General features: G+C 42.8%; 1 protein-coding gene across 6 annotated transcripts in view; it reads right to left on the reverse strand.

The window, feature by feature from the left end:
* nfasca (neurofascin homolog (chicken) a) overlaps positions 1 to 23,940 on the reverse strand; it is a 145,388-nt gene that overhangs the window by 28,272 nt on the left and 93,176 nt on the right. For 4 of the 6 annotated variants that reach the window (XM_084062098.1, XM_084062099.1, XM_084062103.1 and 1 more), the window contains 17 exons: positions 20,905 to 21,101; positions 20,448 to 20,570; positions 14,907 to 15,077; positions 13,834 to 13,884; positions 10,538 to 10,649; positions 10,248 to 10,432; positions 9,678 to 9,809; positions 9,289 to 9,432; positions 8,727 to 8,838; positions 7,726 to 7,892; positions 6,298 to 6,445; positions 4,330 to 4,454; positions 2,799 to 2,843; positions 2,169 to 2,270; positions 1,617 to 1,814; positions 618 to 688; positions 149 to 371 (listed from right to left, as the gene is read on the reverse strand). In XM_084062098.1, coding sequence (XP_083918224.1) covers positions 149 to 371; positions 618 to 688; positions 1,617 to 1,814; positions 2,169 to 2,270; positions 2,799 to 2,843; positions 4,330 to 4,454; positions 6,298 to 6,445; positions 7,726 to 7,892; positions 8,727 to 8,838; positions 9,289 to 9,432; positions 9,678 to 9,809; positions 10,248 to 10,432; positions 10,538 to 10,649; positions 13,834 to 13,884; positions 14,907 to 15,077; positions 20,448 to 20,570; positions 20,905 to 21,101 — 2,306 coding nt within the window. The remainder of the gene's footprint in view (positions 1 to 148; positions 372 to 617; positions 689 to 1,616; positions 1,815 to 2,168; positions 2,271 to 2,798; positions 2,844 to 4,329; positions 4,455 to 6,297; positions 6,446 to 7,725; positions 7,893 to 8,726; positions 8,839 to 9,288; positions 9,433 to 9,677; positions 9,810 to 10,247; positions 10,433 to 10,537; positions 10,650 to 13,833; positions 13,885 to 14,906; positions 15,078 to 20,447; positions 20,571 to 20,904; positions 21,102 to 23,940) is intronic. The other 2 variants (XM_084062101.1, XM_084062100.1) reach the window with 2 other exon arrangements.

Raw genomic sequence — 23,940 nt, forward strand, 5'->3', positions numbered from 1 at the left:
AGTGAGTAGTGAGTAGTGAGTAGTGCGTGTGCGTGTGCGTGTGCGTGTGCGTGTGCGTGTGCGTGTGCGTGTGCGTGTGCGTGTCCGTGCGCGTGCGCGTGCGCGTGCGCGTGCGCGTGTGCGTGTGTGTGTGTGTGCGTGTACTTACTGTCCTCCCCTGAGTATCCAATGACAACATTAGATACTGGTCCCTCTCCATAGTCATTTATGGACTGGATTTTGAGCTCATAAGGCACGTAGGTCTCTGTATCATGGATCATGTGCTTGGCCCCCTCAGTGGTCACATTATTCCACTCTTCTCCCGAATCCTTCCGCCTCCACCATGCATTATAGTGCAGGTTAGGGCCATTCCTCTGAAGGTCAAGTAGAGGCTAAAGACATAAAACAATGCTCACTGTGAACAGGCTGCACTGAACCTAAGACCTTACTAAAACCTGATGGTAATCATGGAAGATTAATGTTATGCACTACATCATTATGAGGTATATGTACAGACTGGTCGAGACACCGAAGCAGTCCTGCACTTATATATATTATATATATATATATATATATATATATATATATATATATATATGTATTATATTATATATTATATTATATATTATATGTCTTACCTCCCAAGTGATCTCCATATTATTCTTTTTGGTACCCCATCCTCGCAGACCACTGGGGATGGCATCTGGGGCTGAACACATGCACACGCGCATGAATACACATACGCATACACACGAACACACACACGACACACACACACACACACACACACACACACACACACACACACACACACACACACACACACACACACACACACACACACACACACACACACACACGATTCAGCCAGATCGCATAACAACAGTAACAACCATGCCATCAATGGTACACTCTTAAAAGGGGGAATTCCAGACAAATTTCATTTTACTATGTTTTCCAACCAAAGCAATTGTCTCAAAACTGATAAAATAAAAAATCTGATAAAATGTCTCAGTTTGGAGTTCCAAAGATATCTATTGTATTTACTTGTTCGCCTACAGTGCGTTCTGGTTGGGCAAGTAAACACGCCAACAAATGTAATATATATATTATTTTAATCCAGCACGCTATTTCTACTACAGTACTGTAATTTATTTGAAGACATTGCTGTCTTGTATTAGTTTTGATGGTAGTTTTGGCGAAAGCTTTGCAGCTATTGGAGGAGCCTTCACTTCCTTGCTATTAAAGAGTAACATTGCTGGTCTGGTTTCCTAAAGCATCATTTTTGGTCCGTTGTGCGATGGTGTCGCAAGCCAAGAACAGCAGAGAATAGCAGACCTATAAGCTCACAAGCTTGTAGGTCTGAGCCCGGGCCACTGGCGTAGCAGTCCGGGCACCTAGGCTCAATGTAGCCTCACTAGCCTGACATTGGGTTCGAGGTCCCGATCCTGGCGGTCTTTGCTGCGTGTCACTCCCCATCTCTCTCTCCCCATTTCCTGTCAGCCTACTGTCCTATCAATAAAGTACATCTTTAGAAGCTTGTAGGTCTGCTTATAGGTCTGATATTCTCTGTGGGCAATTCACTGTCACACAACAAAGTAAGTATCAGCCTTAAGACATCTGTCTGCGCTCCTCACCAGCTCCACTGGTCTTATATCTGGGCGAGGGGCGGCTTGGCTCACTCTGGCCCACGCCGTTGACAGCAATGACCCTGAACTGGTAGTTGATGAAGGGAGAAAGCTGCAGGATGACTGAGTTGTGGTCTCCTCTGTAACTGGACAGGTTCTGCCAGGTCCCTGGCTGCCAGCGGTCCTCCTCAAACTCCACTATGAACTCTGAAAAGGACAAATAAATAAACGTCATTAGTTGTTGGGGTGATTGTCAAGTGCATTTGCGCAGAAGTGGAATTCCACCTCGGTATTTAACCATCATGACAGGAGGAGCAGGGGATCAAAAATGGAACATTCCAGTCCTCAAACAGTCGCTCTACCTCCTGAGCCAGTGCCGCCCTGCTTTTGTGTGAAGAGTTTATTACCTTACCCTTTCATAATCCCTTTAAATGTGTGTGTGTGTGTGTGTGTGTGTGTGTGTGTGTGTGTGTGTGTGTGTGTGTGTGTGTGTGTGTGTGTGTGTGTGTGTGTGTGTGTGTGTGTGTGTGTGTGTGTGTGTGTGTGTGTGTGTGTACTAACGTGTGATGGGGCTGTTATGGTCATTTCCAGGTATCCAGGTGAGGCGGACGCTGCGTGCTGCTGGGTCTGACAGGTCCAGGTCCAAAGGAGGATCTGGACGATCTAGAGAGAAGGAATAACAGATTAGACATGGAGCATAATGTACACACGCGAGCGCATGCATGCACGTGCACACACACAGACACGCACACACACGCACGCACGCACACACACACGCACACACACACACACACACAGTATCCCCCACCCACCCATATCAACACCACCAACTCCCTCTCTTCTCTTTCCTCGTCCATAACTCTCTCTCTCTCTCTCTCTCTCTCTCTCTCTCTCTCTCTCTCTCTCTCTCTCTCTCTCTCTCTCTCTCTCTCTCTCTCTCTCTCTCTCTCTCTCTCTCTCTCTCTCTCTCTCTCTCTCTCTCTCTCTCTCTCTCTCTCGCAGACACAGACACTTCATGTAGAAACATAAATAAAGAACTCATCCTTTGGCACATTAAAAAGAAAACACAATTTCATTTCAACAGCGTTTTAGAAAGAATTATAACTACAGATAGGCACAAGATAAGAACGTAATAATGACATTAAAACAGACAGGCAGAGAGAGAGCCTTTGACCAGGCCTTGTGTGTTACCTGCAGGCAAGGCACTAGACACTGAGGGGTTGAGGGAAGCTTCCTCTGTGAGGCAGGATCAAGGAGAATGAGGAGGGTAGAGGTTAAACTTCAAAGGTTAGTCTACAAGCAAATCACCATTAGGGGAGCAGAGACTCGCGGCCCATACCCATCAGACGTGTAAACGCACATGAGCTTTATTGCGCACACAAACTTGCGTAGAACTGTTCTGAACAGCAAGTTATCAGAGTGTATTTCTTTATTTTATCTATAGTCTGAAATGCCTGTATCAACAGAATATGTCACAGACAAGCGAAGGTCAAATTTTACCGATTATCTTCGATTACTAATTTGTTCTTTAAAATGTTTTACACAGTGCAATGATGATGTGTTTCATTCTTGAATCTGAACCAGAAGCTGAGCCAGATGCTGATAACCAAAAATATTGATTTGATGACTGAAGTAAATATTAAATGTAGAAGACATACATTTTTGTTTGACAGTCCATTATGGATTAATATAATATTTAGGCTATTAAATCAGATGAATTTAATTAATGTAACCACAGCTGACAAGGCACACATCATATTCAGAATGAGTTTTGGTGTGCTGCCAATAATGTAAATGGCTGTGGTTACATAAAGTCCTGGTCCAAGCAATTTCAAGGCCTTCTAGTCTGTGATATTCCTAGATGGCCAACTCAAATGTGTATTAATTTAAATGTAATGTTCACAGAAAGATATTTCCTGTATACTATAATATATACTACTGCTACTATAACAAAGAAAAGGCATTATGCGGGTGCCCAGAAAATTCTGCCCATAACGGAAGAATTCACTCCACGCCCGCGTGCCGTGCACCCGCCAGCCATGTGCGTTGGCCAATGAGAACCGATGCATCCATCAACACGTCTGGTGGGTTTGGGACATTAAACATGATTATGTGTGCAGTACTTCTATTAATGCTACTCAGCTTCACTACAGTGCTTAAGAGTGTCGTTACTGCGCAGCATTGTGTTAGTACACTGGCATGCCATCGATGCTGCATGCCATCGATGCTGCTGGCTCAGCTGCGCAATATGGTTCAATAGCATTTTAGTAAGCTGCTGTGATAGTAAAACATGCATCATTTCCATTTCAAGGCTGAATCATCATTAAAGAATTAATGCTAATGAGGTATTACAGCTTTATTATGCATACGCAGTGATAAATATAAGCATTAAAATGATGATCATTATGATAGACTGTGACAAGATGAGCTTGATGTTAAAATGTTTGCTTTGATGTCGTAGCAATACATGCTGGAGGATATTAGATCTGAGCGTGGTCAGTCATTTGCATTGTGAAATCCTGAGTGATAATTCATCCATATGTAACTCAGTTAGCGTACAAATGCAACCAAATGTTGTGGACCCTCAGAGTTAAATGAGCACTGAGTATTCTACTGTGTAGTGCGTGTGTGCGTGTGTGCGTGCGTGCGTGCGTGCGTGCGAGCGTGCGTGCGTGCGTGCCGTGCTGTGCGTGCGTTAAGTACGGTTTGTACATGCGTGTACCTAACACAGAGAGGCGGGCTGAGGCAGAGTCTTGGTCGATCTCAGATTTGACAGTGCAGGTGTAAGTGCCCTGATCGCCCTCATTGACATTAGTGATGGACAGCGACTCATCATCCTTCTTTAGCCTGAGAAACACAAGAGGATATACAGTAGGGTGTCAAGTATCCAAACATGGAAGACTGCTGCTACACTGTACATCATCATCATCATCATCATTATTTATTCATATTAATAAATTAAAATTGTATATAATGTAAACAGTGAGGTTCTCTTACAAGCCCTTCTAGGGTTTCTTACCTCACCGGCACAACAACTATCTGTCATCTTTCCTAGAAAAGAACTAGTGTACTATGCATATATATATATTCTGTTGTGCAAATCAAATCATCATCATCACCATCATCATCATCATCATCATCATCATCATCATCAGGACGTCTGGTAATCAAAAGGTCACCCAGGGGGGTGTCGATTCTGTCAAAGTGCCCCCCCCCCCCCACCCCGAGCGCTCATCGTAATAACCATCTGAGCAGCCATCGGCTGGGTGAAGCTGACATTTTTATTTCCCCCGTAGGACTAATTAACGTCATTAAGGTTGAATAGAAAAGGCTGTAGGAAAGAAATGTTACATAAGATGTGGCAAAAATAAACGATTTAGTCCATAGTTATCGTGACATATTTCTTTTGTTTGATTTCACAAAAGTCACAAAACGAATAAGCTGTCAGAGAAATCTGGTTGTACTGTACGTGATTCAGGACACTAGATATGAATACCTGTTGTAGAGGTCTTGACTAAAACTGGACTGGATTTGGGATTACGATGATGTGGGGTAAGGTGGTAGCACTATTATCTTGTATATTATTGTATATTTTGCTTTAAGAGTGGTAGTGGATGTACCGCTATCTTGCACATGAGATTTGGCATGGTAAAAGTGATCTAGGGGCCGTGCCATTAGGTGACCGGATAGTGCATTGACCACATCATTGCAATGTCCACGGTTTGATTTAGACTGGAGACATCTTACATGTTCTTCCCCATCTCGCTACCCTCAGTTTCTTATCTCTCTACAATCCTATGACAAAAAACATCGACCTAAAAGAATAGGTATTACTGTAGGTGTATTTAGTAAGTAGGTCGGAGTGGCTTATTAGCGGTATCGGCCGAGAGTGTCTATTCTCTTTTAACGCACATCCTCCTTTTGATGCTGAGCCAAACTGCAAGAGAGGGAAGGGAGCCTAGTTCACCCACACAACCATCTGGGAACCCATCGTCAATTTCCTTTTGAAAAAACAGCACCCTCTGCTGTTTTTTTTCTGGAGGGACCGCCCAATAGAATGTTGTTGAAGTTGTTGAAGATGTTGGCCCGTTTGGTCTGCCCTCAGCCCTACTCTTCCGGGGGGGGGGGGGGGGGGGGGGGGGGGGGCGCCTATGTTTTCATTCCCACTAACAACATTTCTCCCACGGAACATGTATCGTTTTGGTTATAAGCCCCCTTGTTTCTATAATGGAAGAACAGGCTAAAATGTTACTGTTAAAACTTTCCGTGGTGTTGTCGTCTCCGAGGACGCCATTGTTGAATGAGTTTGGGTTTGTTTCCAGTGGGAACACATTAGAAAGCGAACGCACAGATGTAAATCCCGCCCACTGCATTTGATTGGGTAAAGCGCGGCTTGCTTCCTGATCTGAGGCCCGCCCACTTGTAGGTCAATGTTCACACCTTCTGAATCGCCCTACCGACAGATGCAGTAGCGCAGCTCGGAATCTGTTCTTGAGAGATTACCCACACAATAACCCGGCCAATGCTGGAAACCAGAACCTGAACAGGCTGATTGACACGTTTTTGCAATAATCCCGGCAATGGTGGGCAAGCTGATAATGTGCTTCGTGCCGCCTTTTCTGCTTGTACTGTACAGTATATATATAGATTGATTGATTTCAAGGCTGCTCCACGGAAGACAGCTCCTTACCTCCATCCAAATGGCAGAGGTTTGTCGTCCTTAATCCATACAACTTCAACTGGCAGGGTGGGGTCTGACTGGACCTTACAGTCAAAACGAACGAGGGAGCCCCTGTTTGCTGACTGGTGCTGAGGGAGTCGCACGATTCGAGTAGGCTCTGGGGAACAGCAGGGAAAAGGACACAGACACACATGTGGATGCACACAAAGACACAAACACAGAGGCACACAAAGATAAACAGACAAAAACAGGACAGGGATAAACATACATGTGCATGTATTCAGACAGAAATACAAAACACAACACACAGGCACACATATCCGGGTAAATTAGAAAAATAGGACATTGCAGCCATACAGCTCAGGAATCTGGGGTCTTAGTATCAGATGTCTCTTCCCAGGCTATTACAAAGGCACGGACACTTAAATCTATGAGACATGAGAGCTACAGTCAATGGAATGGATGTCGTATCCACTTGCAGGAATGGAAAGTGTGGGTAGTGCAAATGGACAGCTACACTTGACAAATGGACCATTATTTTTGATACTATGAATAAATGAATTAATTGCTAGGGATAAAAACACAAGGCACTTGTAGGAACTTTAAAACAAAGGCACAGGAGATTTCTGATATTGTTCAGACAGTTGAGGTTGAGTTCTGGCACAACTTGTAGATAGGGTCATCGAATTAGTACTGGTACAAGAATAAGATCAAAGGACTCCGGTCACACTTGCAGTACCGCAAATGACTATAGCTTATACAAGATTTTGATTTAGCAAATAAAAGTTATTCCCTGTATTGCAAGTGTGGCTTTGATCATATTCTATTTCCTACTTTGTTCAAACATACAGGCTATTTGGCACAAAGAGAGTCAAGCATCTTTCATTAAGCAGGGACGGTCGTTTCATCCCATGAACGCTGAATGTGATTGATTTATCTTGGGGGGCAAAAGTTCATCCATACATATTTCATGAGCTGTCAAGAGAGATGCACAGACAACATTTTGATCCCTGTAATACCATAACACATACACTGGTGTTACATGTAATGTGTAATACACTGCGTATTTTGCCATTTTTTTGTAAAATATTGTCATATTCTCATCCCTTTATAGTAAAGTAAAGTATAGTTTCTATAAAGGATTCCCATGATTTACACAAAGTGCCTTTTTTCTTTGCTTTTGTTAAGTATTGTGATATCTCGGCATTAATGTCAGTGTCTACCTCACTGCTTCAAGTGTAGTGCTTTTACTATAAACCTTTGATGGTGTCATAACAGTACACTACAGTGCACACTCTGATCATATAATATTCCTGTGCTACAGTGTAACATCAGTTATTATATTGTTTTATTCGGTTCTGGACAAAAGGGATTCATCTCTCTGACCCTCTTCAGTGCCTAGCATTCTTTCATGTCAGTATTGATGTGATGTCTGACCTTTGACTTCCAGGCGGACCTGGTTTTCAGTCTTGCCCAGCATGTTGCTCGCTACACAGGTGTAGGTCCCCTCGTCCTCTGTCCTGGCCCTGGTGATCTCCAGGGTCCCGTTGATGTGAGCCCTGTAATGGCCCCCATCCAGCCCGCTGCCCTGCCCATTCTTAAACCTAAACACATAAATATGGAACACGTTAACCACATTAACTATAACCTCATTCCCAGCCTTTTCTCATCTCACAAGGAGAAATGCCCAGAGAAAAACTACGGCAGAAAGTGCCTATATAGTCCAGGGGCCAAGCCAGATTTTGGTACCACCCAAGGTGACCGTAATTTGTTGCCATTTTTGTCTTCCTTTTTGTCTCTAGTTTAAATTTTAATATGATACATCTGCCAATTTAGCAGCTTAATGACAGTTATCTCTTGAAACAAACCTACCCCCATATAAAACTGTGATGTGTGTGAATCATTTATATGACTTCTAGACAATACTTTTTGGAAACCAATGTCTAATAAACAGTCAAAATGTTACCATTAAAATCCATTTCTGCTGAAGAAATGTTGGTATTGTGCATTTAATTAGATAACATTATTGAACACATTTGTGGAAATAATTACACCACTTTGGGACAAGTTGAATAGTAATTGAGATATAGCCATTTTAAGATCCTGTGCAATTATTTTCCTCCTCCTTCAGTTTGCATAAAACCTATGTGCTTTTACTATAGTTCCAAAATGTTTAGTTAGTTCAAATCCAATTCCAACACCATCTGCAGCAGAATATTATTGACTCATACACAGCAGGCATTGTCTGTTATACAGTACAAAAAGACAAAATTTGTCTTTTTGGAATACTACCATTTAATGGTAGTATTCCATCTGCAAACTTGAACAGTGAAGAGTGAACTTTCAGTAGTATGGTGAAAGGCACCATACCTTGCCAAATGGAAACCAAACCAGACAGAAAACATGCAGTGTGTGAAACAGTGAGAACCAGTACTCACCAGCGGAGCTGCGGTATGGGAGAGCCAAAGAAGGGGCAGTCGAGGAAGGTGTGGTTGTTCTTGATGACTTTGATCAGCTGGTTCTTAGGGCCCATGATCCTAGGAGACATGTCTGCAAGGAGACACACAATAATTGTGTTTATTATTCCCAATTCCCAATCAGTGATACAAACATAAACAAAACATAAAATACATGGCTATATTTTATTATTATTATTTATTTTATTCTCTAGTTGATTGACTCAGTACTTGATAGACTCATGTCTAACACTATAGACAACAGATTATGCATTATATTTAAACTCTATTTGCTGTATTTGGGGCTGTAATAGCTTTGTTTTGTAAAGTTCCACATTATTTTCCATTTCCTACACATATTAAACCCTTCAAGAATATTTGTGAATGTAACCCTAATTTACATTGGGCCTTTAAACATTGCCGTGGTGTGAGCACTAATCTACCCCAGTCCCCCAGTTCAAATATGATAATTTTGGGGTGTCGCGGCCTGAAAAGGTTGAGAACCACTGGCCAAACCGACCCTAGTCACCAGCCCATGACTCACCCAGGATGCTGACGAAGGCGTTGGCCAGCAGGTAGCCATGGTGATTGGAGGCATTGCACTGGTAGACAGCACTGCCTCCGATCTGCACCGTACGGAAGAGGATGGTGTCTCCGAGCACCTGCCGGCTGGGGTTTGGGAAAGAGGCTGATGGTAAGGAAACGGAGAGAGATAGAAGGAAGATGGGAGTAGAACGAGTGGAGGAGGAGGAGGAGGAGGAGGGGGAGGAAGGGTTGTGGTAAGAGGAGGAGAAGAGAGAAAAAGAATAGCGTAAAAGAGAACAGACATTTTGAGAGAGAGTGAGTAAAAGCAAATAGTTCAGTCATATACGACACATTTCAAGAGAACACAAATATCTGGATGGATGGCAGTAAATCAGTGGTTAGACGTACCCTCAAAGGGCTCTCCATTAACAAGCCATTGGATGTGAGGTTTGGGATTTCCGTTGGCTCGACAAACCAGTCGGCCGTTCTCGTCAGGGGCTAGCACCAGATTGGTCGGCATGTCCAGCCAATAGGGAGCCGCTGTGCGACACAGAAGTAGGTTAGATATACATGTATGATATATACACAGACGCACACATTCATAAACAGAAACAATGTTAAAAAAAAAAAGGCCAGTCCACACCAATGCAACTCCTTGCAACTCCTTGCAACTGCAACTCCTTGCAACCATTATCCCCAAATGGCACCAGTCTGCAACTGGTCAGTCCACACCGCTGCAACGGTCTTTAAAACGTTTTTTTGCAAGGAGTTGCATTGGTGTGGACTAATAATGCATTAATAATGCATTAATAATGGTGTGGACTAATAATCTCACCACTGAAAATGTTCATCAGGCCAAATCTCAATCTGTCCCAACATTTTCAAAATAATCAGCATAAATAAAATAAAACGAAATAGCGGAATTAGCTTTTGGCTACTTCCATTATTTTTGAATCATAGTTAAAAATCCCCCCTCACCTTTGACCTCCACAGAGATGGAATGTTGTATGCTGCCGATACGGTTGTTGGCCATACACACATACTCCCCTGCATCCTCCTCTGACACACTGACAATCTTCAGGGTCTTGTTATGGTTCTCAATCTTTACTTTCTGTAGTGGCAGGTCTGCTCCTCTCTTAAACCACTTAATGTTTGGAGTCGGACTGCAGGATAAAGGGAAGAGGGAGTGTCAGTGAGTGTGAGTGCTTGCATAATGCATTTTGTGCGAGCATATATAGCGTATATATATATATAGGTAAGATACTTACAGTCCAGCAGCAATGCACTCCAGCGTTAGCTGCTCTCCTCGAAGCACCATCTTAGAGCTGTCAGTCCCTGATGGAGAGAGGATGGTTGGCGTGGACTCTGTTACTTTACGACCTGCAACAGAGGACAAGAATAGAGTTACACAAACACACAGACACACACGCATCTATCCTCGTCAATTCAATTTCTTAAACCTACAATCCATTACAATCCATCTTCAGAGCATGACTCACTTCCTTGGAGGAAGGAAACAATTGCTTTGTAATCAGCACCACACAAATAATGCCATTACTTACATCACTTCCACCATGCCCTCTCTATGATGTCTTTGCCAAGCCAACAGACCCGCCCCCTCCCCTCCAAGGCTTTGGCTCACTTTCCAGACTGCTCTGAGGCCAAAGCACTCACATAAGTTGTAATTTTGTCCTTCGACATTCCGAGCATAAAGAAAAATAAAATTGATTTTCATGGAAGGCCACGTGAGCTGGCAACTTCAAGCAGGGAGATTGCACAGATTACAATTTTAAAAAGCGAATTAAAAAGGAAGTGTTTAATATGTTCTGCTCTGTTCTTGCCAAGAGCTTATGTATGGTATCAAACCAGAGCATATTTAAGGTCACACAGTTGAGAGATTTCTTTATTCTCTAACCACATGTTAAACATTCCCACAGGGTTTGACTTTGGCATTTAGCTTATGCTACATCATAAATGCTTCCCCTGCCAATAATTGGAGCATTTCCAGAATGTTCTCAGGCCTTTGGAGTTAGGTTTTAGGCTGTGAAGTGTTTTTCTTTTTATCAACCACACACAATGTAGAGTGACTGTATGAGACAATAAGGCACTATAAATAAACAAGCAGTGAATGTTCCACTTGTGGATGTGGCCTGCAGCGTAGAAACAAGCAGAAATTGTATTAGATTTAGCATGCGACAACATCGTCTGATGAAGTATAAATTCAAGTCTTTGTCGTACGACAATGTTGCATGTCGAAAATAACTAGTAGCGACACTGTTGTTTGACAAAGCTTAAATTAGGCTTCACAGTTAAAGGCATAGTTTTGCCAACATCACGGTTGTTTGATTAATTACTAGGAACTTACCTTTAAACAGAATCAGTAAATACATTTACTACGATAGAAAAACACTGTTAAAACCAGCTGCATAAAGTGTCATTCTGAAAGATAGTACACACATTCATTTAGCTGACTATATGCATATAAACACACACTCATTTAGCTCAAAAGAGCTCTGGGTGTCGATACTGCTTTGCTAGCATGATCCCATCCCAATGTGAATATACACAACAATAGACAACACTCTGCACAAGAAATAATGTTAGCGGCTTTGCAGTCTGTAGCACTGCGCTACGTATATTATGCTGATGAGAAGTGTGCTGGGTTAAATTAGCGTTAGTCTCCATTGTGATGCAGATCTGTGTGGGATTAAAGCATCTGTTAGCCGGTTAGCATCTCCAGTGGCCAGCAAACAGATGAGAGTGAGCTAGGAAGGACCTATTGTTACTGACACTGGGAGAGGAGATAAAAGAAGAGAAGAAGAGGGTGTCAAGGATTAGTAGCGACAACTGCCACAGAGCATATGTATCCCCCTCACCCTCTCACACACACACACACACACACACACACACACACACACACACACACACACACACACACACACACACACACACACACACACACACACACACACACACACACAATGCGTCACTAAGGCGACACAGTGCCCTAGAAATGCGTGGCCTTGGTGATGTTGGCTGCACTTCCCAGGAAGTGCTGCAGTCTCAGGACGAAACCCTCCCCCCACTTCTGAGTATTTATGAGAGTGAGAGAGAGAGAGTTAGAGAGAGAGGGAGAGAGAGAGAAAGAGAGAGAGGGAGAGAGGCGCGAGGAACATGTGTGTGTGTGTGTGTGTGTGTGTGTGTGTGTGTGTGTGTGTGTGTGTGTGTGTGTGTGTGTGTGTGTGTCTGTTTGAGGGTTTGTGAGGCTACATGAGAGCATCACATCTATTAACCAACGTAACTATTCCCATCTTCTCACATAAGTGTCTGCATGGCATAAGTGGGACATTGCAAATCCAATCTGCATACAGACATAACTATTAATGAACGCTCCATGAATACAAATTGAATATTTATAATCTAATCCTGGGATTGTGCCCACTCACAGCTGTAGCATCTAGGGGTGACTCCCATTGGTGGGGTGGGGGGAGCCCCTGTTCCCATTCTGTCCCTACGAGAATTGTCTCCCATGAGGTAAAGATTTTGTACTCCACTGGCCTGCAGTTCCTTGGGTCAAAGCAATACAACATATGCTGTCCCTTTCACAACTCTGTCCCTTCTAGCAATATGCCCATGAGGTTGGCCTTATGAATATATGAATATTCCAATGTCCAATATAATTAAAGTCATGGGCAATTTCTAACTTCATTTTAATGTGTGTATGGATTAAAATACATTCTATGACATAAATTAAGTTTGGGGATTGAAGATAATGAATAATATCTTGACGCATCTTGTGTGGTGTGTGTGTGTGTGTGTGTGTGTGTGTGTGTGTGTGTGTGTGTGTGTGTGTGTGTGTGTGTGTGTGTGTGTGTGTGTGTGTGTGTGTGTGTGTGTGTGTGTGTGAGCGCGCGCACGTGCGTGTGCGTGTGCTCTTTGAGGTCTCTGTTGACATATGACATTTAACTCGTCTCTTTGTGACACTTTGTGAACAGTCAACACTCCCTGGGGGACATTGGTCCTCCTAAATTGTCAGGTTCACCTTTGGCTCCGTTCTGTCATAGATTTAGCTGAGTTAAGTAACAGCTTGGGGGCAGAGCCATCACACCGGCTGAGTCCTCTGAGTCTCATGAATCATCCTTTTTAATTTCAAGGACCCCCAATTTGAGAAGTATTAGCCCACAGACCCCCATTTGATTAAAAAAAAAGATATCTCTGGGAGTCTGGGACCCATGGTCTCTACTGTAAAACCCTCAGTTTTAATTTAATTAGAGTTACAGACCCATATGTGTCCATTTGAACCCCTGGTGTTCGGACCCGACGGTGAGAAACAGTAGTTTAACACGATCACACATTAGTGGTTATGCTTCCCATCAGGAAGCAATATGAGCGTGAGTTGCGCAGGTAAGGGTTAGATTTCTAAAACAGAAATATCAGTCAATGGCTGGCTAAATAACTACCCCATGACGTGGGATAATTGGAGCTAACAGGTTAGCAAGCTAGCAGCTGTTAGGATGGTGACAGCACAGACAGGACGTGGAGCTGTCCAGCTGAAATGACTCACCGCTGTAGGGATCAGAGGAGTTGTAAGAGAGGGTGTCATTATATGGCTCGTCTGAAAATACAGGTACAGGTGCACACAATTGAGCATCAAAACCACACGCATACACATGCACACACACACACGCACGCACGCACACACACACACACACGCACGCACGCACGCACGCACGCACGCACGCACGCACGCACACTCACAGCACAATCCTGGAACCAATAACAAAGTCTTCATGGATATTGATAACAATACACTGCTGGGGGAAAAAATGTCATTGTCGTATGAGATAAATCAAACAGTTTCTTCTCTTCATTTCGGCAGACTTTGCAGACTTGTGTTGAACAACCTAATGAGATATGATTAGATGAGACGGAATGCCTGTCATGTCACCATGCTGCCTCTAGATGGGGACATTTCATAATTCAAGTGGCATGGATTGGGGTGACCTTAAATTCATAAACTGTACAGATGATAGGTGTGGAAATAAACACTGACACGCAGGGTCCTTCAGATATTAAACACTTGAAACCTAGTGTCCCTGTTCTGGGGAGAATATTCATTTAAAATAGCAGATGTACAAGCTCACAATGTGTCACGTTGAGGTGCGTTGTGAGCTTGATTTGGTGTATATCCTTCCACACTCTCTACTCACAAACATTGACAAACCAGAGTCGTGCGACAAGCAAAAGTATTTTGCATGTTGTATGAGTGCACCAGCCTTTTACATTATTCACTCCATTCTGCCTGAAGCGCAAACATCTTTAAAGCCTGCACTTTAACCCTGTACTGCATGCACGCAGGGCTGAAACGCAGTGAGAACTATTAGCCTTCAAAAAACATTAGTTCATCAAGTTAATTGTTCAATACATGCCGTTGGGTGATCGCAGGGCCAGGATCCAAAATATTCAAACATCGTTTTGTGTGTGTGTGTGTGTGTGTGTGTGTGTGTGTGTGTGTGCGTGTGTGTGTGTGTGTGTGTGTGTGTGTGTGTGTGTGTGTGTGTGTGTGTGTGTGTGTGTGTGTGTGTGAAAGAGAGAGAGAGAGAGAGAGAGAGAGAGAGAGAGAGAGAATCTACTCACTGGTCTGCACTTTAAGCGTGAAGGGGTTCTTCTGCTGAATGGTGTGTGTGAAGAGGAAGCGAGCGTTGCAGCTGTAGTCGGTGTGGGCGTCTTTGGCCAGCACGTTGGAGAAGTACAGGTCTCCATTCAGTCCCATAGACACACGCTTGTCTTGGGAGATAGGCATCATGGCTGGAGACACAAGGGAGTGGGAAGGAGAGAGAGTGGTGAGGAGGGACAGGAGAACGAGGTTAGCACAAGGTTACCACCCTACACCACTACAGGCCCGTAGCACTTGCCGTAGCACTTGCCCTATAGCCTTGACAACCTTGCAGGCTTATGCAAAGGCTAAAATGTAACTTAGATAGCATGTTATGTAGACAGTGCCAGGTCTACAAATGACCTGGCATCTTATAGTGTGTATATCGTTTCAATGTACAGATTATAGATTTTTCTTGTTAGACTGAGGATAGGTTATTACCTTGTGTTTTCCTTGCTTACTGTAAATCGCTCTGGATTAAGAGCATCTGTTAAATGCCTAAATTGTAAATTGTAAATTGAGGTTGAGGAAGGGGATAAAAGGCAATGAGAGAGAGAAATCGATCAAAACATTCACAGTCTGCAAAGTCCTCAACAAATAAGAGTTGGATCGAAATGTTATTGTGAACATGATACATCCCAGTGAGGAATGAGAATGACAGATTCCTAACAGTTTAACCACTTTAAGTCCTATTTCATCCCTCGCTGTACGACGGTGTCCGTCAAAAATAGCTTGGAAGCTTGTAGATCTGCTATTTTTGAAGATTTTCGTCTGTGATGATGACATGCCGAAAATAGGGATGCCATGTTAAAAGTGGTTAAATCTACAGTAACTCCGTAACATTCTACTTGACTGGTGAACCACAAACTATGGCCTCCATCATGTCGAATCCGTTTATAAACTATGACAATACTACTGGACTTAAAGGAGTAGTTCACCCAAAAAAATACTTATTTTCTATCAATTACACACCCCATGAAGCGTTGAATTCATGGTGTTTTTTGTTTTTGTCGCATTCCTAAGCAAATAATTTGATGACCGGTGGAAAGATGCTAATATCTCCAAAGGAGACTCTCTGAGAGACCGCCTGTCATCAAATTATTGGCTGAACTACTCCTTTAACTGTGATCGCACTAGACATTATGCTTTCAAATATTACCCAGTTCACCGTTTAGCCTGTTAGCTATTAGTTAACAGTGTCTGCACTGCAGTCATTTGTCAAGGTTGATGTGAATGTGTCAGTCGCTACAGGCTAACCCCTGCACCACACACTCAGAGAGGCCATCACACTCAGTATGTTGCCATCTCAACTGACACAAGCCTCATGGTTGTCACGACGATACCTGAGGGCCAATCAGCAGCCAAGCCAGAGGTCCTAAGCACGCGTTGGCGCGTTGGTGACAGCAGGTGTCATGATGATGACACGATGTACTGCACAATGCACAGTGTGTATTATGTAATTATCATTATGTACAGCAGGGGTCTTCAACAGTCCTCAGAGTTACTCAGGGGGGCCACCAAAATGTTTGCGTGATAGGAACCATTTTTTTACATTAACCACTTGAACCCTAGAAAAGGTTTAACCCATTAAGACCTGGAACTGTGCCATTTTTAGATTTGAGCTAAAAAAGCATTATTTTACACTTTGGGCTATTCAAAAATAGCAGACATACAAGCTCATAGCGCGGCATGTAGATCTGCTATTTTTGAAAAATCTTGAAAATGTGTGCAAATCTTTGAATATATATATTTTTAAAGCTAACATTTGTAACTCAAATCTTTGCTTCTGGGGGTCCCTGGAACAAAATATTTTTAGATGGGGGTCCGCGGCCAAATACCTATCATTTTGGGGGTCCTTGTCATGAAAAAGTTTGAGAACCACTGCTATAGGGGGGCCACCAAAATGTTTGCGTGATAGGAACCTTTTTTTTTTTACATTAACCACTTGAACCCTAGAAAAGGTTTAATCTGCAACATAATGTTGTACAATATGATGTGGGAGGTCCCTGCTTCATCTCTCTCTCAGCTAAGGGGTCCTTGGCCTGAAAAACGTTGAAGACCCCTGATGCACAGTATTCTAGAGCTATGACATTACATTACATTACATTACATTACATTACATTACAGTCATTTAGCAGACGCTTTTATCCAAAGCGACTTACAATAAGTGTATTCAACATAGGTAGGGAACGAAAACTACTAATCACCAGAAGTTTTAAGTACATTTCCTGCAAAAACAAGCAACCAAGAGTATACCTAGCGCTAAGGTAAAAGTGCAATATATCAGCTACCTACTTTCTTAAACAGATGAGACAAAAATGGCAAAATCAAATGAGCACGAGCTAAAACAAATAAGTGTATCCACTAAACAAGATCCAATAAAACAATACAAAAATAAAACAAGAGTTTGTACAACTAGTTAACAACAAGTAGGCCAGGCAAAGAGGAAGGATAGTGTTTCCTGAAGAGGTGGGTTTTTGTAACTCAAATCTTTGCTTCTGGGGGTCCCTGGAACAAAATATGACGTTCTGACGTTCACATAAAGAGAGCTAGATACAGTAGCAATAGCAACATAATTCTTCAATGATATTACTCTTGTTTGCTATGTGTGTCTTTACCCTAAGCATTTTCTAGATGTTTTTATTTATTTATGTTTTTACTCATCAAAGGTTTTTTCTTTTTTCTAAAAGTTTAACCGGAGGGTAACATTGTTAGTGGGGTTAAGAGAGGTCTTAATATGCAAAATGTGTAGCTAATTAATTCATGTGAGGAACCTGCAAGTTAGCAATCTATGAAAGAAAGAATGTATTCTTCGTAAGGCAACAGATCACAAAATAAAGTATTCACAATTGAATGTGTTGCATTTGCACGGTAAACTTTGAGGAACAGGTTAGCATGTTTTAGCATACAGTCTGATAGAGTCACCATTAGCTGACTATTAGAGGACCTCTAGACTGTCATGAGCTCTAGCAGTAAAATGGCTCCTGGCCGGGCTTGGGTTCTGCCCTCTCAGCTCTTTGCTCTATGCAGTGCAGTGCAGTCACTCACGCGCGCTCGCACACACACACACACGCACGCGCACGCGCATGCGCACGCGCACGCACACACACACACACACACACACACACACACACACACACACACACACACACACACACACACACACACTGACAAACATTTATTCTGGCTCAGCAGAAGCCAGCACCCCACTTGGGAGGAGGACAAAGAGTGAGAAAAGAAAGAGGCGAGGAGAGAAAGTTAGAGCAGTATCGACTGAAAGGCCTTCTTCAAACAGCTGAGAGAGAGGGGGGGGGGATGAGAGAGAGAGACAGAGCGAGAAACAGAGGAGAACGAGGAATCAAGTACTAAATGAAGAGTTACTCATGCTTAATTTTGTGCAGTGTGTATTTTTGGAGTGCGACACTGTCATATGACCAAGCATAAATCAGGCTTAAGAGGTCAGTGCAGAGGACAACCTGTTATGTAAAACAGAGAATGAATGAAATCCATGGAGAAATCTGGACTACTGACATGGTGAACACACAACACAAGCCTGCACAGTACTTATCCTTGTGTGTGTGTATACGGTAGTATGTATTTTGTCATTGTCGGGTATAAACCTTATATTTCCATATTTAATTTTTCATCTTTGCCTGTAATGACACGCCCAAAATAGGGGCCGTAGGTTGAAAGTTTTTATGTGTGTTTTATAAACAAAACCAATGAAAAGTATTAAGAACAGCTTGAGAGTAAATTATAACTACATTAGATCCATTGGAACACAGGTTCATTTTTCTATTACCTGAAACGTTTTTTGGACATACAAGCAAGGTTTCTGCCTGACTGCATTGATTTGCGTGTGACAGGGAGAGACAGTGGCCCTCATTTATCAATGGAACTTTATTATTGTGCAGAACCTCACAGGCCAGTATAATGTCTGAATTTTCAAATGGCCAAATGTATATAGGGTTGAAGTGGTATGTTTAGTAATAATAACAAAAATGTACAAAGTAACTAGTGACTAAAGTTCTCAAATAATTGTAGTGGGGTAAAAGTACAATATTTGCCTCTGAGATGTAGTGGAGTAGAAGTATAAGCACTTAAAATTGGAAATACTCCAGTAAAGTAAAAATACCTCAAAATTGTACTTAAGTACTGTACAGTACTTGAGTAAATGTACTTAGTTACTTTACATCACTGCTACACGGATACATAATGTATGTCATGATTATGATTTGAATATTAATTTCACCCAGCACCAAGGATATGACTCCAGCTGCAGTGCGCCCTGGAGACATGTCTGTACAAAATCCTCTCGCACGTGCACTTATACTGTGGGTCTTAATAGAGCCATATTACAGAGATATCTGAATGACTGTTAAAGCTTTAAGCTCCCGTTTAAATGGGTGACTGATTAAGCTTCTACCCTAACACGATAGATTGTTTTTAATACCTCCATTTTAAATGCTTGTAATTATGCCACCCGTTAACCCTGTAATTGCAACTACCTCATCATCATTTTAAGTGACTAAGTGGCTGGTGTATCTGTTTAGATAGATGCCTGTCAGATTGCCAGACTATGCTGCACTGCAAGTCTAGTCTGGGATCAATACCATTTTCGGGTTTGTGATCCGGTCGGGAGAGCGTCATCAGTCGCGTCATCAGGCGGATGAAACCTACGGCCGGAACCAAGGGTGCCGGTATCATCCAAAATAATTCCCCGTGATCAAGTGCATCATAATTTTAGGGCCTACCCAATAAAACCCTTGATGCGGCGTAGTTTAGCTTATAGGAATAGTTTGTTTACTATATCCATTCTTTATTCCAACTCGTATCGACTGGTGAGACTAAACTAGTAGCTATACTCAATTTAGCATTTAAATGCTAACAGGGGGAACCAAAACAAAGCGGCGCCGAAAAAACGGAACCACAGGGTTTTTTTCCTTTTTTTTTCAGTATGCGGGGCCTAGACCGGATCACACGGGCCATTTAATAACGAATACCAGGCTTTCCTCCGAGGTGGAAAGTCTGGTGATGCAAGGTTACTGCAAGTCTACGATGGAGAACAGGTGCGTACACAAGCTGAGGAACTGACGTGACATTTGACCGTTGGCTACACTCACTTCAAATTGACAACAGGTTGATACTGTTACTGTAAATGTCGACAGATGCGTTGAGATCAGCGCACGCCCATCTTTTTGTCTGCGCAAGTTTGATAAATGAGGACCAGAGACACGTTTTTAAAAATCTGCAAGGATGCATGCATGGCCCTAGTGTGTAGAATACAGTTTTTGTGTGCGCACTTGCCTGCATCAATGTAAGCACAAGATTGTTTTCTTATGTGTTCATGATATGCACAGATGTATGAGTGTGTGTGAGTAAGAGAGAGCATTATATGAAATGAAAGTGTCTCTTCAAGCCCTTAAGGATCTGTGAACATATATTGTATGTGCGCGTGCGTGCGCGCGTGTGTGTGTGTGTGTGTGCGTGCGTGTGTGCATTGTGCATTGTGCACTGCTTACCACTGTTCATCCAGAAGGTGTGTGGAGGGGGGAGGCCAGGAGGAGGGTTGCAGGTCAGCACCAGGGGAGATCCCTCAGTCACAACCACTGGCTCCAGCACCTCCTTAGGCCACAGAGGAGCCTCTGAGATGGATGGAAGGAGGGAGGAAGGAAGGGAGGAAGGACAGAAGAGAGGGAAACAGACAGATTTATATAAAGAGAAAGTCAGGGAACAGAGAGAGAATGAGAAGATGATATACAGTATGTTGGTGTGTATGTGATGTTTGGTTCACATGCAGCATCAAAGTTGACCATCCCTTTCCTTTTGTGTGTTTGTGTGTTTGTGTGCTCCGTGTGTGTGTGTGTGTGTGTGTGTGTGTGTGTGTGTGTGTGTGTGTGTGTGTGTGTGTGTGTGTGTGTGTGTGTGTGTGTGTGTGTGTGTGTGTGTGTGTGTGTGTGTGTGCGTGTCCGTCCTTACTGGAGACTCGTAACAGGATCTTGTTGGACAGGGCCGATCCAAGGTCATTGACTGCAAAACACTGGTACTCCCCCTCGTAGTCTTCCGGCCGGCCACCGCTGCGGAAGCCAATCTCCAGGGTTCCCGAGCGCTTCCGCATGTTCACCCGGGGGTCTTTCCCGATGTTGAAAAACTTCCCGTTCCGTCGCCATGAGAAACTGGCCCAGGAAAATGTAAGAGTATAGGCATTAGCAAAGAGCAGATAAGTCTGTCTGTTCGTCTGTCTGTCTGTCACTCAGATTAGGATCAAACTTGGCCCATGAGTTGCAGTAAGGGTCAGGAGGACCCTTTTTCAAATCGGTCAAGGGTTAAGATCACAGTGCAAGGTGAAAACTGAGCCCTATGCTTATGCATATCGAGTGTCATCTTTCTATATTTGTTTCCATAGGTCCATATTTCTAGTTCACCTTTGTAGTATTTCAAATAGAATGAAAAACAACTATCAAGAGTCTCATGCCTTCACAGTCTCTCAAACACATCATACAGCAGCTCAACCTGTTCCATCTCTTTGCTTCAGCAACAGTGGATTTATCGCTCTCAGTCAGCTTCTTCAGAAACCCAGTACTATCAGTAATGGACAGACAGATAAATAAAGAGTGTCGCGCATCGGAAATAGCTGATGTACAAGCTCACGATGCGCTGCAATGCGCTGTGAGCTTTTATATCTGCTATTTTGCGGTGAGACAAGATGTGCAACCAAGTATAAATCCGGCACAACCCGGAGAAAAACAATTCTTCTTTCCAATTATTGAATTAACAATTATCAACTTTTTGACACTACGGCGTCCTCTATAGGTTTCGGAACGTTGTTTTTGAGCGGGAACCCCTATTTGCAACTATACCTTTCAGGACGGGAACCCTTTTTGGGCTTCTTGTTGCTATGTACAGTATATAGCAACATACATTTGTTGTAATTTTTGAATAAATATTTGAAGTTTTTCAGAAAACTTAGGTCATGATTTAGAAGGCGTTTTTAGAATCGACCTCAGGTCTAAATGGGTTAATTATATTGGTCAACTACAACTTAGGCATTTAGCAGTCGCTCTTACCCAGGATGACTTACAAGTACGAGATTGCGGTCATGTTTGCTGATTAAATAATTGAAAAGAAGCTCAGTGCGCTCCAGTATCGTTCTCCGGGTTATTCCTTCCAAAGCAGTGGTGGAAAGTAACTAAGTACATTTACTTAAGTACTGTACTTAAGTACAATTTTGAGGTATTTGTACTTTACTTGAGTATTTCCAATTTCCAATACTTTTACTTCTACTCCACTACATCTCAGAGGCAAATATTGTACTTTTACTCCACTACATTTACTTGAAACTTTAGTTACTAGTTACTTTTCAGATATAAACTATGATACAATGAAACCTACAGTAACCACTTTAGCTCTGTTTTATACATAGGCTATTTGAAAATAGCAGATCTACAAGCTCACAACGCGTCGCGATGCGACGCGTTGTGAGCTTGTAGATCGGCTATTTTCAAATATTTAGTACTTTTACTTTTGGTACTTTAAGTACATTTTGATGCCAATACTTCTGTACTTTTATTCAAGTAAATTTTGAATTCTGGACTTTTACTTGTAACAGAGTATTTTTATATTGCAGTATTGGTACTTTTACTTAAGTAAAGAATTTGAGTACCTTTTCCACCACTGTTCCAAAGTGAGTGTCTTTACCGAATAGTGTATACTGTATATACGTTAACACAACCAAGAGAAACACTCTATTTCTGGTGAATGGTGCGATTTACAAAAAGGCCGTCCGTCCGTGTCTGTTCTGGTCAACGTTTCACTTTGCGCCGGAGCCAAGCGGAGCAGTGAGGCCAGGAGTCCACGGGACAATGGCTACTATTGTAGGCCGGTGTGGTGTGGTGAGAGACTGATTGGTAGTGAATGAGTGAACGATCCCTTTTGCTGAATGATTCATGAGCATGAATAGTCAACTGGGTGCATTATTCTAGCAGCACAATGCCTGTCCTGGGAAGAGGAGAGTGAGTGTGTGTTGTGTGCGTGTGAAGGCCTGCAACTTATTTTTGCGAGCTGTGTTTGGGTGCATGTGCGTGTGCACAAGTATGTGTGTGCATGCACGTGTGTGTGTGCGTGTGTGTGTGTGTGTGTGTGACGTGTGTCTTATGTAAAGGCCTCCAAATAAACAATGTCTCCATGAATGGGACCACTGTCCTCAGCTGGTCAGACCCCTGATGATGTAACCACAGGGAACCCAGTGTCTGAGTGCGTGTGAATGTGTGTACCTACAGTATCTATGTATGGGTGTGTGTGCGTGTGTCTATCGGTTCAAAAGGTCAAGTGTGTTTATTGTGACATGCAAGTACAATACAGCAGGTACTTGCAGCAGGTAAAAGTTGTGGTAAAGTGAACAGTGCCGTTTAATACTAAATACTGTGCCTGCATATGTTGTGCCAGTATATGTGTGTGTGTGTGTGTGTGTGTGTGTGTGTGTGTGTGTGTGTGTGTGTGTGCGCCTGCCTGCCTGCGCGTGCATGCATGCGTGTGTCTGTGTGTGCGCGTGTGTGTGTGTGTTTTTTGCTCTTGTACACTGCTGAATGCATTTCAAGACATGCCTTTGTGTGAATGTGTATACTGTGTGAATGTGCATGTGTGATCTTGTGTGCGTATGTGCATGTACTGTCTGTATGGCTCTATAAGACGTGGGTCTGGATTTAGAACAATGGTTCTCAACATCGAGTCCAGGGACCACCAGGGGGTCGAAATTGACCCTTACGGTCTGTAACTCTCAGAGTGTACAAATGGAACCAAATGGACACGTCCATTTGGTTCCATTTGTACACTCTCAGAGTTAAATTAACACTGAGAATTTTACAGTGTAGATTTGGGTTCCAAAAGACGATTACATTTGTACCCGCTCAGAGTTGCAGACCCATAAGGGTCCATTTGGACCCCTGCTGGGCCCAGGTCCAAATGTTGAGAAACTGTGATTTAGAAGAACAGCATACAGTAAAAGCAAAGTAGACA

Source organism: Gymnoscopelus microlampas (genome assembly GCF_963454915.1).
Source record: "Gymnoscopelus microlampas genome assembly, chromosome: 7".
NCBI classification, from domain to species: Eukaryota; Metazoa; Chordata; class Actinopteri; order Myctophiformes; family Myctophidae; genus Gymnoscopelus; species Gymnoscopelus microlampas.